The 20,140-nt window shown below is 43.1% G+C and overlaps 1 protein-coding gene across 2 annotated transcripts in view; it reads right to left on the bottom strand.

The window, feature by feature from the left end:
• Nucleotides 1–20,140, bottom strand: part of sgcd (sarcoglycan, delta (dystrophin-associated glycoprotein)) — a 316,040-nt gene that overhangs the window by 140,204 nt on the left and 155,696 nt on the right. Inside the window, exon 1 of one of the 2 annotated variants that reach the window (XM_030438195.1) lies at nt 2,792–3,428. The exons of the other annotated variant lie outside the window; for it this stretch is intronic. Within the exon in view, the coding sequence (XP_030294055.1) occupies nt 2,792–2,794 (3 nt within the window). The 5' untranslated portion in view covers nt 2,795–3,428. Of the gene's footprint in view, nt 1–2,791; nt 3,429–20,140 lie in introns of those variants that run through there. 2 annotated transcript variants of the gene reach the window in all.

Genomic DNA, 20,140 nt, shown 5'->3' with positions numbered 1-20,140 from the left:
TCTCTCTCTGTGTGTTTCAGTTAACAGTTGGCAGAAACGCTGCCCGTGAATGCGTCGCCATTGTATCTGTGTGAGTGTAGATCTGACGGTCTGTCTTTGCAGTAGACAGTCGGAGGCCTCATGCAGGCAGACAGGAACAAGCTGGTGAGGAGACAGAGACGGAGAGTCGGGGGTTGGGGGGCTGGAAGGTCCAGAGATTTTTGGACTCTGACACTGTTCCTAAAATAACTGTTGTGGAGCGACAGCTGCTGTGTGTCCTGAAGCAGGTGGGCTGTGTTACATGTCACAGTCACTGTGGGAGGGAGTGGACTGAGGAGCTTCCTGTCGGCAGACGATACTTCAGACAAACAGCGTAGAAACAAGACCCAAAATGGCAAGAGGAAGTCGTTTCTAATGATTTCCCTCGTCTCTTCCTGATCTTTATTTTCAATGAAAGCGAGCCAAAACATAAACCTGGACTTTGCTTTCAAAATCCACTTTTAAGCAACCAAACTTAAATCTCTAGAAAACTTTCGGACCTCGTAAATGAGCAACCTTCACACCGCGCCCAGACGAGATGATGAGCCAAAGGTCTGCATTTTGAAAAGCGCAGCTTAGTCTAAGCAGGGTGCTCTCACAGTCAGTCACAGTGTGAAGTTCTGATTTATAACTTTTCATGTTCGTGACCATCTTCAGCAAAAAAGGGGCAAATCTGGTTCATCTCAATAAGCGTAATCAAGCGTAGCCTGGCTTCTGCCTCGTCACGCTCACAGAGATCTGAGGGAAATCCTGTCAAAACCAAATTGGGATAATGAGACCTTTTCCAAACCTGAGGCAGCAATTTGAAGTTTGTAAAAGTCTCCCCCAAAACACACCACTCATTTGTTTTCTGTCTAGATTCAGACAAGCTCAAAACGAATGCAAAGCACCTGAATAAATTGTTGTCACGTCGTGTTTCTGCAAACCACAAACGCATTCAGATGTGTCATATTGACATATTGCGCTCCGATGACATGTCGATGCCACAATTTAAAAACTTTTTAAAAACACACAGAGAAGCATTTGCATTATGTACTTTTTAAAGTCTTAATCTTGCTCTTTTATATATTTGTCTTAACTTAGTGTTTTATATTTCCAGTTTACTGCTCTTTGCGCTGGCATTGTATTTTATGAAGCATCTGATTTTATTGCATTTAATTTGTCTCTCTTGCAATGTACGCTATTATATTCTGTGAAGCACTTTGTAACTTTGGTTTTGAAAGGTGCTAATGGAATACAGTTTATTATTAGCATTATTATATAGAAATGGAAAGCTTCAACATATCCGCGGTTGTCAGAAATGTTGATTATCAACATTTATTCCAGTGATTGAGTTGGATAATTTAAACCAGTCAGAGCAAGAATCAAACACGTAGAATTTTTGTTTAAAACATCCAAAAAGTAACCCAAATCATCAACAGAGGGTAAAGACATGACCGTCTGTATGTTTTGTTGCAGAGATCTACTGAAGTTAGCGTGCTAACCAGCTAGCTCAGTGCCTGAACGCCTCTTTTTTACCCCCAGTGGTCCAAAACTCGTGTTACCAATCAGCCTCACACCAGTCACGGCTACCTACCCACTCAAAACCGTATTAAACTTCCTGTTTTTGGCTTAGCACGCTGCTCAGTCAATTCAGGGAGCGTCTCAAGAGCGGAACCATCAGCGCCAAATAGAACTGTATTCCAGTTGTTAGAATACATGGTTGAACTTCTGATGAAAGTGTTTCCTGACTGAAATACAGTCAGTGGCAGTCAGCAGCCACTGAATCCAACAGGTGGCAAAATCACACATATTGCACCTTTATATTGCCCCCCCCCTAGGCCTCAGGTCAGGTGTACAGGGACTCAAGTCCTGAGTCGTGACCTGAGATAATCCCGGCAGAGTAAAACATAAATACGAGCAGCAGACAGGCGGAGCGTGCATAGCCACACAGTTTAGGTGTTCATTGATTCGGCCCTCTGAACTGAGAGGACTTCTTCTGACTTACTAGCAGATATTATTTTTAGCCACTGAGCTACACAGAGACCGGAGGTAACAACACACATGCCCCTTCACCCCGACTGAGGCAGCTCCCTCACACTCCCCTCCCACAGTCAGTGTTGAGGCATGCGCCTCCCTCTCCTCTACAGTCGGACCCCGACAGTAGGCTGCAGTCCGTCCACACTCAGCTTCTTGTTACTTATTTATAGCGGCTTGTTCCCCAGAGGGACAAAGTAATTGAAACCAAATGTGTTGCCGGGACTGATATGGGGAAGTCGGCCGGTTAGCCCACCCAACCTCCCACCCACCCTTCTTCTTCTTCTCTGTCTCTTTATACACAAACGCTGCAGAGAGGGGTTGGGATTTGGAGCCTTGAAAATCACTTTTCCTGCAATTTCATTTCTGAAAGCAAAAGAAAAGAATGTTCCCGAGCTCCGTCTCTTCCAAAACTTTTCTCACTTCACAACAAATAAATTAATTTAACTGCTTCGGTCTCGGGGGGCTCTGCGTTGGTAAAGTTGTTATAATGTTTTTTTTTTGTTTTTTGTTTTTTTTTCCCGGGCTGGCGAGCACAAAGTCTGATAACAATAATAATAATAAAAAAAAAAAAAAACAGCAAAAATAACAAGGCATTTCTACAAGCAAACTAACAAGGAGGAACTCCAGCTTTAATTTAGTCCAGTGTTTGGAATAAAGTAGCAGCAATCAGAGCTCAGCCCACCTCCCCGCCCACCACAGCCACACCAGCAACCACACTTAATGAGCAGCCCAAACAACCAGAACCAGAACTTACCATGGCTGCTGCTCTGTCTCCTCTTTCCTTCCTGTTTCCTTTTAATCCCTCTCTTTACTTCACTTCCCCCTCTCTTCCACAGCTCCTGGCTCCCGGTGAGCTCTGCTCAAAGTCGAGGTGTCAGGCAGATAAAACTTGGGATTGAGTAGCTGGTAAGAAACTGCATGAGGCCTTCACTGACCAAGTCAAAGTCAGACATCCACCCCTCTCTTTCTCTTCCCTCCCCGCTGCCTCGTCCTCCTGTCAGCTTTTCCAATAACAAACCGCTCCCCGCCTCTTTTGGACCGAGTCCCTGAGCTGTGAGCTGTTTCCTGGACGCTTGGTGGACTCCCGTGACCCAGCTGTCTCCCTCTCTCTTTTTCTTTCTTTTCTTTTCTTTTTTTTTTTTAAGTTAGCTGCTCTGCTCTCGCTCTGCCGTGGAGAGTCTTGTTTCTCCAGCCCCGTGTCTCTGTGAGTTGTAGCCCTGCCTTCCTGTGCCAGATATAGAAGCAGAGACACATGTGGCCTTCTGGTTTGAAGTTTAAAGAGGCGGGACCTCGACACAGTATTGTGTTGTCATGGTGACCCCTCCTTCTCTGAGCCCGGGCCCTGCCCCGCCACGGGTTTTATGAGCGAGTATACAGGAGTGTGTTTGGACGGTGTTGTGCGTGTGTGTGTGTTTATTATTATATATCAACTTGACGTTTGAGATTGAAAACAACAATGGCGGCTCCTCGAGAGGTTAGCATAGCTGCCATCTGTTATATCAGAACTGCAGATTATACTTAATCTACACTGGTGGTGCACCTTCATAGTGTTGATCTGGATGGTTGAAGTGATGGAACAGATGGTTTGTCCAATCAGGACGACAGGTTTGGGGTCTGTACCTCTGAAGACTGTGAGTCAGGTGGTGGAGTAAAACAATTAATGCTTCATTATCCTTCCAGAATACACTCTGCTGCCACTTTATTAGGTACGACCACTACAACAGGGCTAGATATAAAGTTTTGAGATTATTAATTCATGCTGAAGGTCAATGTGGGGGCTGCAGATTGTGTTTAGCCGACCCTCACACTGTATCCATGTGACTGTTTAATGGATTTACTGATGTACATTTGGCTGTCAGTGTTTCTAAGTGAGATACGGTGGCAGTAAAGCCGAGTGCACGTGCGTGACAGTCGGCATGTGAGTCCAGGAGAGAGAGCGGGAAGACAGCGAGCGATTTAGAGAATGCAAATTCCTCTCCTCCACTTCAACGTTCTGTGGCCTGACAGCGAGGGAGGAAAAAGCCTCACAAAGCTTCTCCTACAAAGCTCCACTTTCTTTCCTCTCCTCTCCTCTCCTCTGCCCTCGCCTCTCCTCTTCCTCCCTCTCTTCACAGCCACACTGATCCCATTCTCTCTGCCTGCTTGTTTGTGGTGCGACTGATTTTTTGTAGGTTAGGGGAATACTTCATGCTTTGATGTTACATCCAGCAGTTTCGCAGCGCTGCGCCTTTGATAAGAAAAAAAGCAAGGTGCTTTATTATTAAAAGAGGTTAAAAATCCCTTTTATACGCCCATAAAAAAAAGGGTAAAGCTGCCGATGTGTCCGCGTACCAAATTCAAAACATTGTTTAAGCCGTGTAAATTCGCCTATTCTGATTCTGAGTTTTCGTTTTCCCCTCGCTCCTACATAAGCAACAATGAGAAAACAGCCACTCGCTCGGCAGCAGCGCCCGCCTCGACGAAAAAAAAAAGAAAAGAATAATAGCAATCATTGTCTAACAGGCGAGGCAAGTCCTGAATCTTAAGTGAGGCAGGCGGGACGGAGGCTGCAGACAGCAGGGGAACCTCAATATTGCTCCCTGGGCTGCGACTGGAGCTCCACTTGATGATGTATTAATCAATAAATAAAAGGGGAAAATTCCTAATAGGCTTCTGGTAAAAGAGGAATAACAGGGCGAAGCTCCGTCTCATAATGAAAATGTACGTAGCGGAGGCAGATACACAGGGGAGCGGAGGCAGAGGAACTCATACATATACTGACTTTTAAACAAGAGTTTCAGAGGAGATGGAGGACGGAGAGGGGAGCTGGAGATGCATGCGGCAGATGATGTGGAGGCAGAGACGAAGACTAATTGTTTGATTTGAATGTCAGTGGGTGAAGTTTTGATCCAAGTCGGGGAGAAAGTCAGAAAATCCTGCTTCCTTTTCACTGTCACGAAGTTGTGTGATTCTCGACGGTCTTTGAAGTGAAAGTAAAACCCTTTTCTGACTAAAAATATGGCTCACCAGAGAACCCGCTGGTAGGTTTTAACCTCACTCGTCATTGTATATATTTCGCCTGAGTTGACTGCAACTTCTTAAAAGTTTTTGTTTTTTTTGTTCTCTTTAACAAAAACAAAACAAAAAAAACACAAACTCAACAGCAGATAAATTGTTTTTCTTATTTATTGCGGGCGAACACGAACACGTTTCAGCTGGAACCCATCATCAGTGTCACTCGCTGAAACGCGTTTGTTTTTGCCCCCAAAAAATAAATGAGAAGACTATCGATCTGTGTGCTTGTTGTGATCTCTGCCACGGCCGTGCACGAGGTGCGACGTTCAGGATTTGGATCTACGTGTGCTGCTTCTCTTCACCGTCTCTCCACCAGCGTCACACCGGGGCCGCGGCGGGTCACTTTTCTCTTCACGAGTAATTAGTCCCATTGATTGAGTTCTGTTTCCGTGCTCCGCTGTAAGCCATCGAGACGACAACGGAAAAAAGAAGGTCAAGGTTGTGCAACAGTTTGAAAGAGGTGCACTATTAGCAGTGAAGTTATGAAGCAGAACTGTCTGTAAACACCTCAACAGTTCAAAGATGGATGCACAGTGGGAGCAGTATACCATTACCAACTTAAATCAGATCCTTACTGTGAGGCTCGGTTAAGTAGCAGGTTTATTGCGTTATTTTATTCAGTATACCGCTGTTTGTATAATGTCTGTGGAAGCATCTGCAGTGATTTTGCTGACAGGGAGGGAGTGAAGCTGCTGGAAATTGAAGCTCTCACCCCACATTTTTTTTTTCCTTTTATCATTAATCAACACTGATAGGGAAATAAACTTATACATAATGATCCGAGTTGGATTTTAGTTGAATAAAGCAGCAGCAGAAACGATACCAGCGGCAAACTCTTGTTTATTTGTTTCCCCAACATAGATCACATTCATTCAACTCAGTTTCACTCCATATGTCGTCCCCTAGTCTGAGAAACACTAACATCTTAATTCAATTAACAAGAGTCTAAAAATGATCAATGATCCATTGATCCATATCCATTTATTCAGGACATTCAGGAGTTAAGCTTAGTTTGCTGGAAACTAGCTTTAGGCTATTTTTAACCAAAGCTTTATTACACTGCATGAACTATCCAATACTTAGGTTGGTATCATATTTATTACACTGTATTTCTAAGTAAGTTCTTCCACAGATGATACCTTATGGATCTCTTTGCTTTAGGTGTGTCAGTTCCAGACCGAACTACCTCGATAGCTATTAAATGGACGCAATAACATTTGGTATAAACACTGGTGAACCAGAGAGGATGAATCACGGTGATTTTGATGAACTCAGACTTTTAATGTAGCGCCACAATCAAGTCATTAAGTCACTTAATCAAGAACTTTAGGCTACAGTTTCCCCACAACCTCCGCATCCTTTGGTTCAAACCGAGGTCACTCAGCGTACTTCTTATGCGCCGCCATTTGATGTCTGATTTATCCAATTAGATGATTTCTGCCTCAGAGAAATGTTTGTTTAAAAATGTACCAATCTCTGTCTCGCTGTCTTTTTTTTTCCATCTGTGTGTGAATCCACGTCTGCCTGTACGGATGAGAGAACAACGTCTCACTGTGTTTGTTATTGTGTCAGCGCTGATGGAAGGGGGATGGCGGACGTTGCTCTCCACTCTCTGTTTTGTTTGTCCATCATTCTTCTGTCTGTCACCTTCGGCTTTTTCATCCGTCTGCACGTCCGGTGTGTCTCTCTACGTCATTCTCACAGCGATGCATAATGAATGTTTTTTTTTTTTATTGTCTACTTCTGTGAATCATACCTAAGGCAGGTAAATCCCCAGCCTGCCCCTCTCAGCCTGAGTGTCTGGATCATACGCTGTCTGTATGAAAACAGCCAATTACGGGCCCAGACCGGCCCGGCGACTGGGTTTCAGAGCCGGTCCACGCGTGGGGCAACCTTGGTTGAATATGGATTGTGTTCCAGATGTCATCATGAATAAATATGGCTATTCATTTCAAACTCGAAGAAGATTCAAATTGCACTCTCTCTTATTTACTCTCCCGCAGGTGATTCTGGTTCTTCTTTCTGCTGTAAATCAAACATAAGCAGCTCAGACATTGTTGTGACAAAACAATGCAGCCAAATTCATCACAAAGACCATGTTTGCCTGGTTCTCTCCTCAACGCTCATCGCGGTATCGAAAGGATTAGATGTTGCCAGATCACAGAGCGCCACTTCAAACGTAAAACAACCAGCTGAGGCTGAAGAAGAAGTGATTATCATAATGCGAATGTGATGTGGAAATTGACTAAACACCCAAAACGTCTCTTGTGGGGCCTTTAGTTTTACTGTTCAGTCTTATTTGAGCACGCTGCCAAAGGGGTTGTTTATTCCAAAAGTCAATCCATATTTTAATTTGGAATGAAAATCATTACCTCATATTCCTCGCTCCGTATATTTCACGAGTCTAAACAGATTATTTTTTATAAATAAAGGAGGATCTGAACCAATTAAATTAAACACTCCGGCATCCACGACCATAAAATGATTTCAATGAGCCGACCCGTGGGATTATTGCACTGAACTGATGAAATAGTTGCTGGTGCTCAGGCTCTAACCTTGTCACTCTCCACAAGAATACGCCGAGCTGAGTACGGCAGGAAGTGGGTAGAAACTATGATCATTTAAGACTCATCGTCATAGTGATGACCATGATGGGTTCGTCATAGTGGTTAAATAACAATCCACTCACCAGAAGAAACGTTACCATGTACGTTTCTGCAAACCATCGATATGTTGCAACTTTCTTCTTTTGGCTAAATTCTCATTGGTTAAGGTTAAGCACAAAAAAGTTAGGGTTAGGAAAAGACTAAGTTTGTGGGTTCTGTCTTGTCTTGACGTCTCGTCAGAAACATCCAGTGGTTTAAGGCTTCCAAAGTTGAAACACCATCGTGAACACTGGTTTCTGGCTTGGCAGGCTTAGCTCATATGCCAGCCCAGTCTCACACATCAAAAGTGTGTAATTCACAAACCGATCCAAAGCAATTCAAAGTGCCAGAAAGTCTGTGTCAAGAATTGGTTGGGGACGGTCTTTACTCGGTGGACTTTCACCCAGGTGACCAGCGGTAACTGTTTTAAGGAAGTACTTATTTCAAGTCAAACCATGATCTTTTCCTAAACCTAACCAAATACTTTTGTTGACTTTATTTTGAAAATGTAAAATGACCATAGAGGTCAAGTTACCACTGACAAAGATAGGCAAGGCCAACCACGATGTGCACTGTGGAGCTGCAGGTCTATAACCAACCCAACTGCCTGAGTAAATGTTGGAAATGTAAATTTCTGTATATACATGGATATTTATGTACATTTCTTTAGGTTAAATTCTACAATTATTTCTTGTCAAAACAGTATGCTCATGTTCTGGTTAGTTTTAGGCACAAATAAGACTTCATATCAGCTGTTTTGTTATTGATAATGTTTATATCAGTCAGCTTAAAATACATTTACATTTAGGGCATTTAGCAGACGCTTTTGTCTTCCGATGACAAGACGCTGGCTTTACCCCCGAGCCACAGCCTCCTTAAATACTGGTTTTGGTGGCAAAACATGACTGCAAATGTGCTGAGGTCTCCTTAAAAAACTTCAGTCAGTTGGGTTGCAAAAAACATGACTGCAAATGTATCCTGAAAAACAAAACACGTGTCTCCAACTGTGGTCACTAGCTTGCCAGTCTTGTTGCCTGCAACTCCACCTGCAGACTTGAAAGGTTATCAACATGTAACGTAAACGTGAAATGTCCATATGGTGTGTAGCCGATAACTTTGCAGAAACCTTCATTGTCAAGGCAAGGCCAAACTTGATGTGAAATGATGGACCGGTGGCTCTATTACATAGTTTGACATAGTTTGCGATACAGGGTTGCGTAATATGTACTTGAAATATGAGCTTGATATCATATATGTTGCACGTGGAATGGTAAATGAACTTGCATGTGAATCCAGCTGTTCCAGTCTACTGACCAATCAATGCGCTTCCCATTCACACACACATACGTTCATACACTGGTGGCAGAGGCTGCCATGCAAGGTACCAACCTACACCGATGATACTTTGACATGCAGCTGGGGGAGCAGGTGATCGAACCATCCACCTCCCAATTAGTGGAGAACTCGCTCTGTTCCCCGAGCCACAGTCAGACGAAATGCCAACACTTTATAGACTTATAGGCTAGACTGAAAATGAATGCAAGGAGAGTTTGGGCGAGCGGTTTCACTTATTTGAGTCATGTTTGAGTGATCAATCAATGAATGTGAAGGCTCATCTGACACCAAAAACTCTGCACAGAAGTTTTTTTTAATTCTGTCAGACTGAATTTTTGCAACTCTGGAAAGCTATCACACAGGACTGATTTATTAATCACTTCTAGCCAAAGTCGATTTTTCAAGAAGTTTTCTGCAACTCTTAGATATTTCCCGAAGTTTGTCCTTCAGTGGAAAACCTAATGAGCTTTCATCCAACAGGCAGTCTTTTTCTGTGTTTCCATTTAATTCTAATTTAACCATTTGATTTGTTTGTTTTGTTATCATATACTATCCTGTTCTACTGTGAGTAAGTAGGTAAATATACTTATGGACTCATAAAAGACTGATGCTGGGGAAAGGTATCACTGTGGACTTTGGGTACCTTTGCTGTCCCTGAAAAAAACTTTAATTTCTCAACTTCCTCACTGCTGCTGACACAGCTCTAAAACTTCAGCACTCGAAGGGGCCGCGGTCAATTCAGCTGTTTAACTTTTTTTTTTCTAAGTGCCTCTAGTTCATTTCCTTCTTAATTAGTAATTTTGAGAGTCACCTCACCGTAAACAAAGTCTTGATTGGCAAATTGTCACGAGAGGCCACAGCTCACCTGGATGTGAGGGCAGTGGAAAGAAAGTTTAAACGTCACATTATCGTCATTTTAGTCTCTTTATCATATTATAACTCGCTTTCTGCATCAAGAGAAACAACAAAGTTTAGTTATGTTAATGCAGTGGTATTGATTTATTTCCACTAATATAGCTGTTGCTACAGGCACTAGCTTCAGAAAACAGATGCTGCATGAGGTCTATTCCTCAGTTGTTGTCTGTTATAAACGCTCTTTATTCTCAACATTTATTAATGTCTATGTTACTGTATTATTAACATTGACTATTTACATTTTCTGTCTTTTCAGGTTTCATTGTGGTGTGCTCTCTACTCCATTTCCTCTCTTTTCTTGCCATCCTCTTTGCCAGGAGGCACGTCTTTTTCCATCAGAGGAAATGAACTCACTGAAATCGCTGGGAGCAATCTGAATTCACTAACAATCGATGTAACTGTCAGTCACCACCAGCCGATGCAAAGCTGCTATGCTCTAGTCATATTCCTGCCCTGTTGTTCGCCCTCAACTTTCTCCAACATTGTGATTTATTTCACAAAATTCTACAGTTGCAGTCATTTATGTGGCTTAGAGGGGATTTCTGCTGTATCACAGCTCGACAGAATCCACTCTTATCCATCCTGGCAAAACGCTGCTGTGCGCAACAAACCGCCCCACTGTGTGGCATTTTACAGGATCGCATCAGTAAAGTTTCAACACATGCATTTTTAATAAGTAACAATGGCCTTTTCTGGTGGATGTGCAATTCAAGCAGAAATGCTCAGTGAGTAATCATAATAGGGTTTTTGCCAAGAACAAGCCCGCGAGCAGTGGCACCGATACTAAACCACAATGACAAGAAGTGCACCGGGTCTCTTAATGGGTATTTCTGGGATGGAGTCAACTCCATCATCAAAAGATATGATGCCCTTTTATATGTGTGTTTGGGAACTTCTAAAACATACAACAAATTTAAAAAGCAAATTTTGGGCCACACTCAGCTGTGCTGAATGTGCATTTAACTTAAACAGAACAGTTTTTTCCTTTTAATTTTTAGCATCAGTGATGTGCACAGGGGGAGGGAGGGGAAGAGGGGGCGGTCGTCCCCCCTCGTGACCCAATTGTTGAAAAACGCGCACTAAAATGCCCTCCTTGGTGTCAAAACGAGCGCTAAAGTGCCCTCTTGGGAGCCAAAATGCACACTAAAGTGACCTCCTGGGTGTCAAAACGCGCACTAAAGTGCCCTCTTGAGCGCCAAAACAAGCGCTAAAGCGCCCTCTTGGGTATCAAAACGAGCGCTAAAGTGCCCTCTTGGCTGGTTAAAACATAATAAACTGCCCTCTTGGGAGCCAAAACGCGCGCTAACGTGCCCTCTTGGTTAGCAAAACACACTAAACTGCCCCATTGGCTGGTTAAAACATGATAAACTGCCCTCTTGGGAGCCAAAATGCACACTAAAGTGCCCTCCTGGGTGTCAAAACGAGCGCTAAAGTGCCCTCTTGGGAGCCAAAATGCACACTAAAGTGACCTCCTGGGTGTCAAAATGCGCGCTAAAGTGCCCTCCTGAGCGCCAAAACAAGCGCTAAAGTGCCCTCTTGGGTGTTAAAACGAGCGCTAAAGTGCCCTCTTGGCTGGTTAAAACATGATAAACTGCCCTCTTGGGAGCCAAAACACGCGCTAAAGTGCCCTTTTCAGTGGCGAGAACGTGTGTATTTTCGCCCCTGCCCTTCAAAAAGTCTGTGCACGCCACTGTTTAGCATCACAGAGCTACGATGAGCACTGGAACATTTTAGTGCTGCAGAATCAGAGCTGTCCAAGTTTCATTCAGCACTGTACTGAAAAAGGAAAAGTAACAATCCACGTCACGCTTTGGACTGAAAGAGAAGTTTTCATTGTGTCCTCGTCTAGAATAGACGTACAGTATCACAGTCACATCTTGCAATGAAATCTGGCCCCAGACCCTTACTGCTACTTTTTTTTTCATGGTTTAGTCTTCCTTCACGGCTGGACAGCAATGTTCTCGCACAGTACCAGTGATAAGATAAAATATGAAGTAGGACTCCAGTTCACAGAATGACACCGCACGGCAGTTTTTACTCAGAGAGAGAATCAGAGAGGCTGATAGAAGCAGATCCTGAAGTGAGGGAACTTTGGCTATTAAACAAAAAAAACAACATCATAAGAATTTCAATAAGTGCTCCCCCTACAGATATTTGTTGATTATTGCGTGCCCTACGACGTGAGTACAGAAATCCTCCCAAATGGGGCCAACGCTAAGAAATTAAAACATTTCCCTAAGAACATTTGCAAACCCTTTAATATCTCCACCAGAGGCTTCCTACAAGAACATCTAAAAGTTGAAAACCAACAGCAGACTAAACCAAAGCTACAGTTATAAGACAGAGAGCTAATAGACACCCTTGCACAGATTTCATTGGCCGAGGCACTGTGTTGCCAAACGACAATGAACTCTGCTGCTGCTGCAAATGTTAAACCAGGATTAAGATTTTGCCCAGATGACCCTCCGTTCCTTTGCAGGAGCCGTCTGGCAGCACCTCTGCTGTGACAGGTGACTCTGACTCTCTCTGCTGTTGCCATTAATTGATCGTTAGCTGCAGACCTGAGATATGTTGCTCAGGATCAAGTCGTCCTTTAGTCACTCCAGTTGGATTTTATGATGCTTAAACCTTAAACTTAAATGGGACAGCTAAACTCAAACCCAAAAAACATATTTTTCCTCCTACCCATAGTGTTATTTATCAGTCTGGAGGTGTGAGTCGCCTCTTTTTGAACTATCATCTGTGGAGATGTCTGCCCTCTCTCCAGTATAATAGAACAAGATGGCACTTGGCTTGCGGTGCTCAACGCAGCAAAAATACATTTAAAAAACTCAACAGCAAAGCCTCTTTCCAGAAAAATCATGACGCGGTTACTCAAGATGATCTGCAGAGCTCGCTGTCAGCAGTTTCATTTAGGAACTATTTTCCTTTCGAACTGAACTACTCCTGCCCCGAGTAGTACAATTGTTGCAGCCCAAACTTGGCCCAGACTAGATGCACTCATCTGTCTGCACGTGTTTGCCAGATTTGAGCCACAAGCAGGCCGTAGCATGGCCGAATGTCAGCCAAGCGAACCGAATAAACCGAACTGGCCCATTTCAGGCCTAGATCCTGCATCTACGGAAAGAAAATACGCTCACCAGATCTGCAGATTATTACTGGTCACGATTTCTGGAAAGAGACATTGTTGTTTAGTTTAGCACCGTAAGATGAATGCCATCTAGTTTCATTATATCGGAGAGAAGGCAGACATATCTAAAACTCTGCAACTCACACCAAAACAATCTAGATGGATGACTTAAGCCCCATTCACATGGGACTAGTATAACCTGGGGACCTCCAGTAATTAGTAATAATTGCGGGGGTCGTCTGTGATCTTAATCCCGTGCGAATCTGCCATGTCCGTAATTTGTAAAGTAAAAAATCCACCTCAAATTACCTACCATATTTCGCCAAACACAGAGGTCATGTGATAATGAGTCCTGTGCGAATCGGCATCTCTGTGATTTTTTGTTTTTCTTAAGGTTTTCTGTGTTTTCTGCACCTTTTTTCTGCCTTTTTCCCGGTCGAGAATTATGGAGGCTGCGTTGGCAAATATAAATAAAAGTTTTGACAGCATTTTGGGTGCAAATTCAGGAGGCTCATCAGAAGAGCGAAATCTCGAAAGATGATTAGATGGATTTCATGCATGGCAGCATGCGGTAAGGAACATTTTTTCTATCTTTCAACAGGCTCACCAGTTATTATATTAAAAATATCCATATCTGCTCCAACAAGGGCTCCGGTGGGATCGATCCGGGGGATAATGTCAGTAAATTCGAGTTAAAATACAGACGTGGTGGTGTAATTTCTGAATCACTTGAGGTACCCAGGTGATACTAGTCCTGTCGAATAAGGCTTTACACGACAGCTTGATGAGAAAAATGTGTATTTTTGATGTTTGGGAGAGGTTAAGACTATGGACACTCATGTAGGGAACCTTTTTTTAAAATCTTTTGTTGTCATGATGACAAAGTAAACAGTAGAATGTATGCCATTTAGGAAGGTGCTTGCATGCATTTGATTGGCTAACACAGCAGGCAGATGTATTTTTGCCACCCTACTGCACTTCCATACTAGCCCACACTCTGAGGCACAGTCAGTGTGAAAACAGTCTGGGGAACAGCTTTGTCACTGGTGAAGTCAAAGATTAAAAGTTATCTAACTATAACAAATGTGCAGTTCATGTAAGAGTTCACCTAATGCACTCCAGCAGCAGCAGCAGCCTCACGAACTGACTCACCTGTAACACAGCCTCTCAGCTCCACTAGACTCCAAAGTTTGAGAGTCTGGGGAAGTTTTGACGTTTGGGAGTCAAGAGGAGAGAATGGAATTAAAAGAGACGAGGTGCACAGCGAGACAAGCCCAGCAGGTTAATGATCACTGTGCCACTGCCAGCCTCCTGCCATCTGGAGAGCTTGTAATAGAAGCTGTTCCCCGCTCGACACAAATGAAGCTACTGAGGAGGCGGGAGGAGGTGGCAGGACGGCCAACAGGTAGGAATCTGGTCGAGGATTAAACCTGATGGTGGGTGAGAGGTACAGTGCCGCGCTTGAGTCTCGATAATTAAGATTTGAGCTACAGGTGACAGCGATGCTAACAGCATGATGGACGGCAAGTCTTCCCAGGGTGGCCTCATGGTTAACAAGACGCCATGAAGTGTGACAGATTTACAGAGCGCCAGGCACTGAGTTAACATTTGGAAAGTCACAGGATGTCGTGAAAGAAAAGACAAGAGCTGGTTATCTAACAGAAAGTGTGAACGAACATGAAGGAAAGTGCTTTGGATCCAGACGTCACGTGCCGCATTCTACGTCTTCTGTCACGATGTACAGACGGACACAAAGGTTAGAAAATGTGTCCCTGAATAGTCCTTTAAAAACCTATTTCATACAAGTTCATATAATCAGACCCTGAACATGTGATTACCCTCAACATCCCCACTTAAACGCTTTCAACATGTTCAGTAAAGGTACAGAAAAGCGTTTTATATCCTCACTCTGCAAGTTCAACATGTCTGTTCAGTTTCACTAGTTCAAAATGCAAAAAATGGAAGCTTGGTGTATAATAGGTCACACTTAGTTAGTGCGTGTAGGCTGATTCCTTTAGTGGCATTCAACAAAACTGTCTGCATGACTGTTTCGTCACATACTCAGGCTACATGAGGATATTCTTGGTTTTCTGTGTTTTTATCTGGGTGAAAGTTACCCGACAAGATGTCTTTTTACTTCTTCTGTTAATGGTTTGTAATTGAAACCACAAGTTGGATAAAGTCGTATAAGGTTAAATGCTAATTGTTATTTTATTTTAGTTAATAATTGAATCAACCTCATTCTTAACCAGTATTTGTAAGGCAAGGAAAGGCAGGGCATAGAGGCATATTTCTATCAGGGGTTGATTGAGACCAAACCAGAGCCAAGACGAGAGTGAATCATCAGGTGAACACGAACAATGCTGCTCTGCATTTTATTGATGAGTAAACAGGGTTCAGTACATATTAATTACAAAAACTCTATTCTATGCAAATGTTGTGTTTTTGTCTCAGTTATAAATCTGCGTCTTCAACCTTGAAATAAAGATAATTTCGTCAAACTTCTTTGTTGTCTCTTCAGCTCCGACTTTCCGCACCGAGAAACTTTTTGTTGGCATAGTACGCCAGATTGTGCCAGTTGCTTTTTGTGAACACGGTGTTCAGAAAAAAAGAAAAAACAAACGGTACAGCTGACAATTCTGGAGAAAGACAGTTTGTTGTTGAGTCTCATTCCCAGGTTTCCAATTACTGATGCTTCACTTTAGGCTGGCAGCCACCAACCCGAAACATCAGAATCTGACGACTTGGGGAAGAGACAAAACAATCAGCTTTCTTTCTCCAGAATCGCTGGCGCCCAGAAAGTCTCTGCAGGTGCAGACACTGTCCTGCATAACTATAGTGGGTCATAATTGATGATTGCTAGGGACTATTTTTGTTGGAGTCAATAAATCATATTTTCCTGCATAGTATACCTTAAAAAACCTACTTCCCAGTGCTGTAGGGTTACACTTTTACATCCTCTCTTGCATGTACTTTGAAAAATATTGTCACTTTGAATTTCATCAATCAATTTATGAATTAATACATTTAAATCTCCATGAACATTCAACTCTATTTCTGGTTTTCTCAAGGAGATTTAATGTGTTTTGTGTCTGACGTCCTTTGATGTGACACATCTGCATAAATACTCATCTGATCTTAAAGGAGAACTTCGGCCTTTTTTAACTCATATCCCTGTTGACCGAGTGCTGTCAGTAGGAAAAATAACGTGAATTTTTTGCACAATATTGACCAGATATCAGGACGGCAGCCTAAGCGAACCTATGGGAACCTATTACGGCACTCGGTAACCTCGATCAACAGGGATATGGGTTAAAAACGGCCAAAGTTCTCCTTTAAAGGGACAGTGTGTAATATATCAAGTATTTAGCGCCATCTAGCTGTGAGGTTCTACACTGCAACACTCCTTTGCTCACCCCTCCTGTTCTGAAGACGTTGGAGACGTTCCGAACAAGAAACTCATTTTCAAAATATGGACTCTTTCCCAACAGCGTCGAGTATTTCTACTGATTCAAGTAGGTAAAGATGTAGTTAGTTATTGATATTGTTAGTGACGAGCGCTTTCACTGAGCTCCCTCTCAGTTCCACAGTCAAGCTAGCTCTGAGCGAAAACGCGTTTAGCCTTACTACGTAGTACCACGTAGTGCTTTGTGTCCCTCTCGGCAGTCCATAGTTTTTTAAAACCGGAAAAACATGGCGGCCTCCATAGAGCTTGCCCGTGCTGTGTATATTCAGATAGGTAATTCTTCGCTCAGGAGGATAAGTCAGATTGTTGACGGAGGTAATTGAACACAAATGAGGACTTACTTATGAACGAAAACATTGATTTGAGTTAATACATTACTTAAATCGTTACACACAGTCCCTTTAATGCATCTTGCACATGTTGACACATTTGAGCCGTCCACTTGTGATGAGATCACTCAGGACAGATTTGAATGCGAGGTATAAAACAGGGCGTTAACCTCGTCAGGAGGAGCTGCCATGTCATTTCCCCCATCAGGTCACTTCATTCTGTCTCATTCACTAACTCTCCTCACACACCATCCGTCTGTGGCCATTCCACCCACATTGTTTGAACAGAGACAGAAGAGAAACATATTGCTCCTATTATACACTGGCGTTTGGTTTTCCATAGAAAGCAGTGATTGTGTTTCTGTTGGAGCGCGGCGATGTAGATGATGGCTTTGGCAGGCGGCAGACAGGCCTGCTCTGATGAGCTAACACTCAGCTGGAGGAGAATGGGAAGGGAAAAGGAATGAAAAATGGTGCAGCGTTTAGCGCCGCTTGGCACCGCTGCCGTGGGTTCATTGAGTCAGAAAAGAAGAGGCCGTCTTTGTGGGGTGTGACTGTCACTGCTGGATGACAGATTGCATTCTGGGTCCTCTGAGGCAGGCGCAGAGGATGAGATAATGGTTATGAAATAAAAGTCTCCCAAACTGTGAAAACAGACAAAATGCGGTGACATAAACTGGCAGTTTACAGTGAAATATTCAGCAGCACAACAAAAACCGTCATCCCGAGGCAGCACATTCGCACAATTTCACCCTCACATCCCAGAGCATGCTGTGTTTGAAAAGCCATATTGATCTGTAAGCAAATGGCGTTTTTGGCATGAAACATCACTCCTTGGCACTCCGGGGAACGAGCTGACAACCCGGCCTTAAGAAGTCAATAAACTGGTTTCCACAAGGTGCCAAACAGCACTCGGTCTCTCAGACTGGGACATTACTTGATTGCTGTTAATTCCCTCATCTTATTGTCTGGTCGTCAGAGGGGATGTGTCAGTTGAGCTCAACAGATACTTTCAAATCAACGAAATTCAATATTGTGCCTGACAGAGGCAGCTGCTGTCTGAGTATTTAACTGCAGTCTGCAGGATTCATGCACCGATCCCTTGGTTACATACAATTTATGATATTTAAAGCAATAAAAAGCCTTTTTCCTTTAACATATCATTCTGTAGTCAACAGTGATTACACAGTGTGATGGCTGTAGAAAATGACACCATCCAAGTATAGACTGGTTCCCTATAAACCTCTCTTTCATCGTGCTATTCAGTCTGCGACCAGAAGGACATATTACTGCACTTAGGAAGAGTGTCGGCCATCGTGCAGCCAAAACAGGAAGAGAAGAAGCTTTGTTTTCTGCTGTCACGATCCCCAGGTAACGGTGGAATGGAAAGTGACAGAAACTGCGTTAAAACGAGAGTACATGGACGGGCATTCAGTCGGGTCAGAGTCCGTTTCACCTGAAACAAAACCTATTCATTTATTAATACTACCTGGTACTTTTACTCTGCCTTCTCACAGCGCTGAGATCAGACTTTCTAGGTCAAAGTTCCTACAGTTGTTTTTTGCTTTGGACAGTCGCCATGTTGCTAACACTGTCTCTGTGACAGCGATGCCAAACGTAACACCAAAGGGAAAGCCCGTGGAGGGAAGGAAAGTTGAGAAGTTGTCTGCTTTCATTTGAACCAAAAATACATTTTTTTTTTTTTTCCATGGAAGTAACCATGCAGTAAATAAGTTCACAGTAAGGAGGAGTAGTAAATGTGACATAAAAAAAGGAAACCCCCTTCATACAACATGTACTGTAGATCTTTTTTTTTTTGTAGATCTAAAAATACTGATGAGTGGAGCTTTAAAAAGAGAATAAAACAAGAAACGTTTTTGTTTCTCATTCCCAACTTGTCAAACACCCGACCTACAATCCTAAAGCGTCAGTAAAACTCAACTTTTCTCACAAATAAGTCCTTAACGCAGAGTAATTAGCAGTAAAAAGCAGGACTGTATTTGAACAGTTAAACATGTCGAGTTTGCCCTGCAGTGAGACGAGCTGCTGAAGTGGTTAATATCCTCAATATCACACATTTCATCCAGTAATTCTCCTCCCAGCCCTCGCATGATCATCCGAGCATCACAGGAAAACCTGCCAGCACCTCTACGCTAATCTGTGCTTAACATCACTGGATCACAATCTACACATTGAGGCAGCTCCGGGCAAAGTCATTTATAAGGCTAATTAGTGCAATAGGAAACTTTATATTAACTTTAACTCTGGCAGCTGTAAGACTGTATGAGTGAGATAAGCCCTTCCTACGCCTTTCTTATTCACCCTGACTGGGTAACTAAGGGATGCAATCCTTTAGCAAAGCCTAACTTAAGAGCACAAGCGGGAGAGGAAGCTTTTATGGATCTGCGGCGCATCGCATATCAAGTGCGTTCCATCAAGGGCAACCGTGAATAAGGGTGCTTTCAAAGAGGCCGGAAGAACTTCTCAATCTAAGAGCTCCTGTCAGACTAAACAAACACGAGTCGTCTGCATCAACCAGGATAACACAAGGACTCTCTTTGAAAAGCTGCGAATGTAAAGAACTTTTAGACGAAGCAAAGTGATACTGACAATTGTCACAGTTTGTCTAAGGACGTGAGAGGAAGGAGAAGAATGAAGAAGCGTAAAAATAGACTAAACTTTTGTCCTTTTTTTTTTTGATAATCACTCTTTGAATTCGTGGCTCAGGTCCATGGGTGCTTCTGGTGTCTAGACATGGTCAAAGGATGCATTAGCAAAAAAAAAAAAATCTTTGAAAGGGCGCCGAAGAAAAACCGTCTGAGGTGATGTTTCAGTGTTTTTGTGGAGCAAATGGAACCAGACACCAAATTAGACGCTGAATTCTTGGATGACAAGGACGAGAACATATAAACAAGAGCATGAAAAATCTGCCATTAGCTTCCTCGAATTAGCCGCCTCTCTTGCCGAGCATTTTTGCCTTCGGCTAGATTTTCCACCTCTTTTTCTCGTTACAAAACACACTGTTCCACACACACAGCGGTGCGTGGCCGGGCGAGAGCCAACAGTGAACGGTTGTTAAACAGCACGAGGAACATTTATTGTTTCTAATTTCTCTGAGCTACATTTATTCTTCTCCACAGCAGACACACAGTGCAAGTGTGGGTAATGGAAAAGGTCAGAGTGAGATGAGGACTGACATGACGTGTTTAACAAGCAGGGATTGAACCGG

Source organism: Sparus aurata, chromosome 13 (assembly GCF_900880675.1).
Source record: "Sparus aurata chromosome 13, fSpaAur1.1, whole genome shotgun sequence".
NCBI classification, from domain to species: Eukaryota; Metazoa; Chordata; class Actinopteri; order Spariformes; family Sparidae; genus Sparus; species Sparus aurata.
The sequence above is the reverse complement of the archived record's forward strand: the minus strand, read 5'-3'. Positions and strand labels throughout refer to the sequence as shown.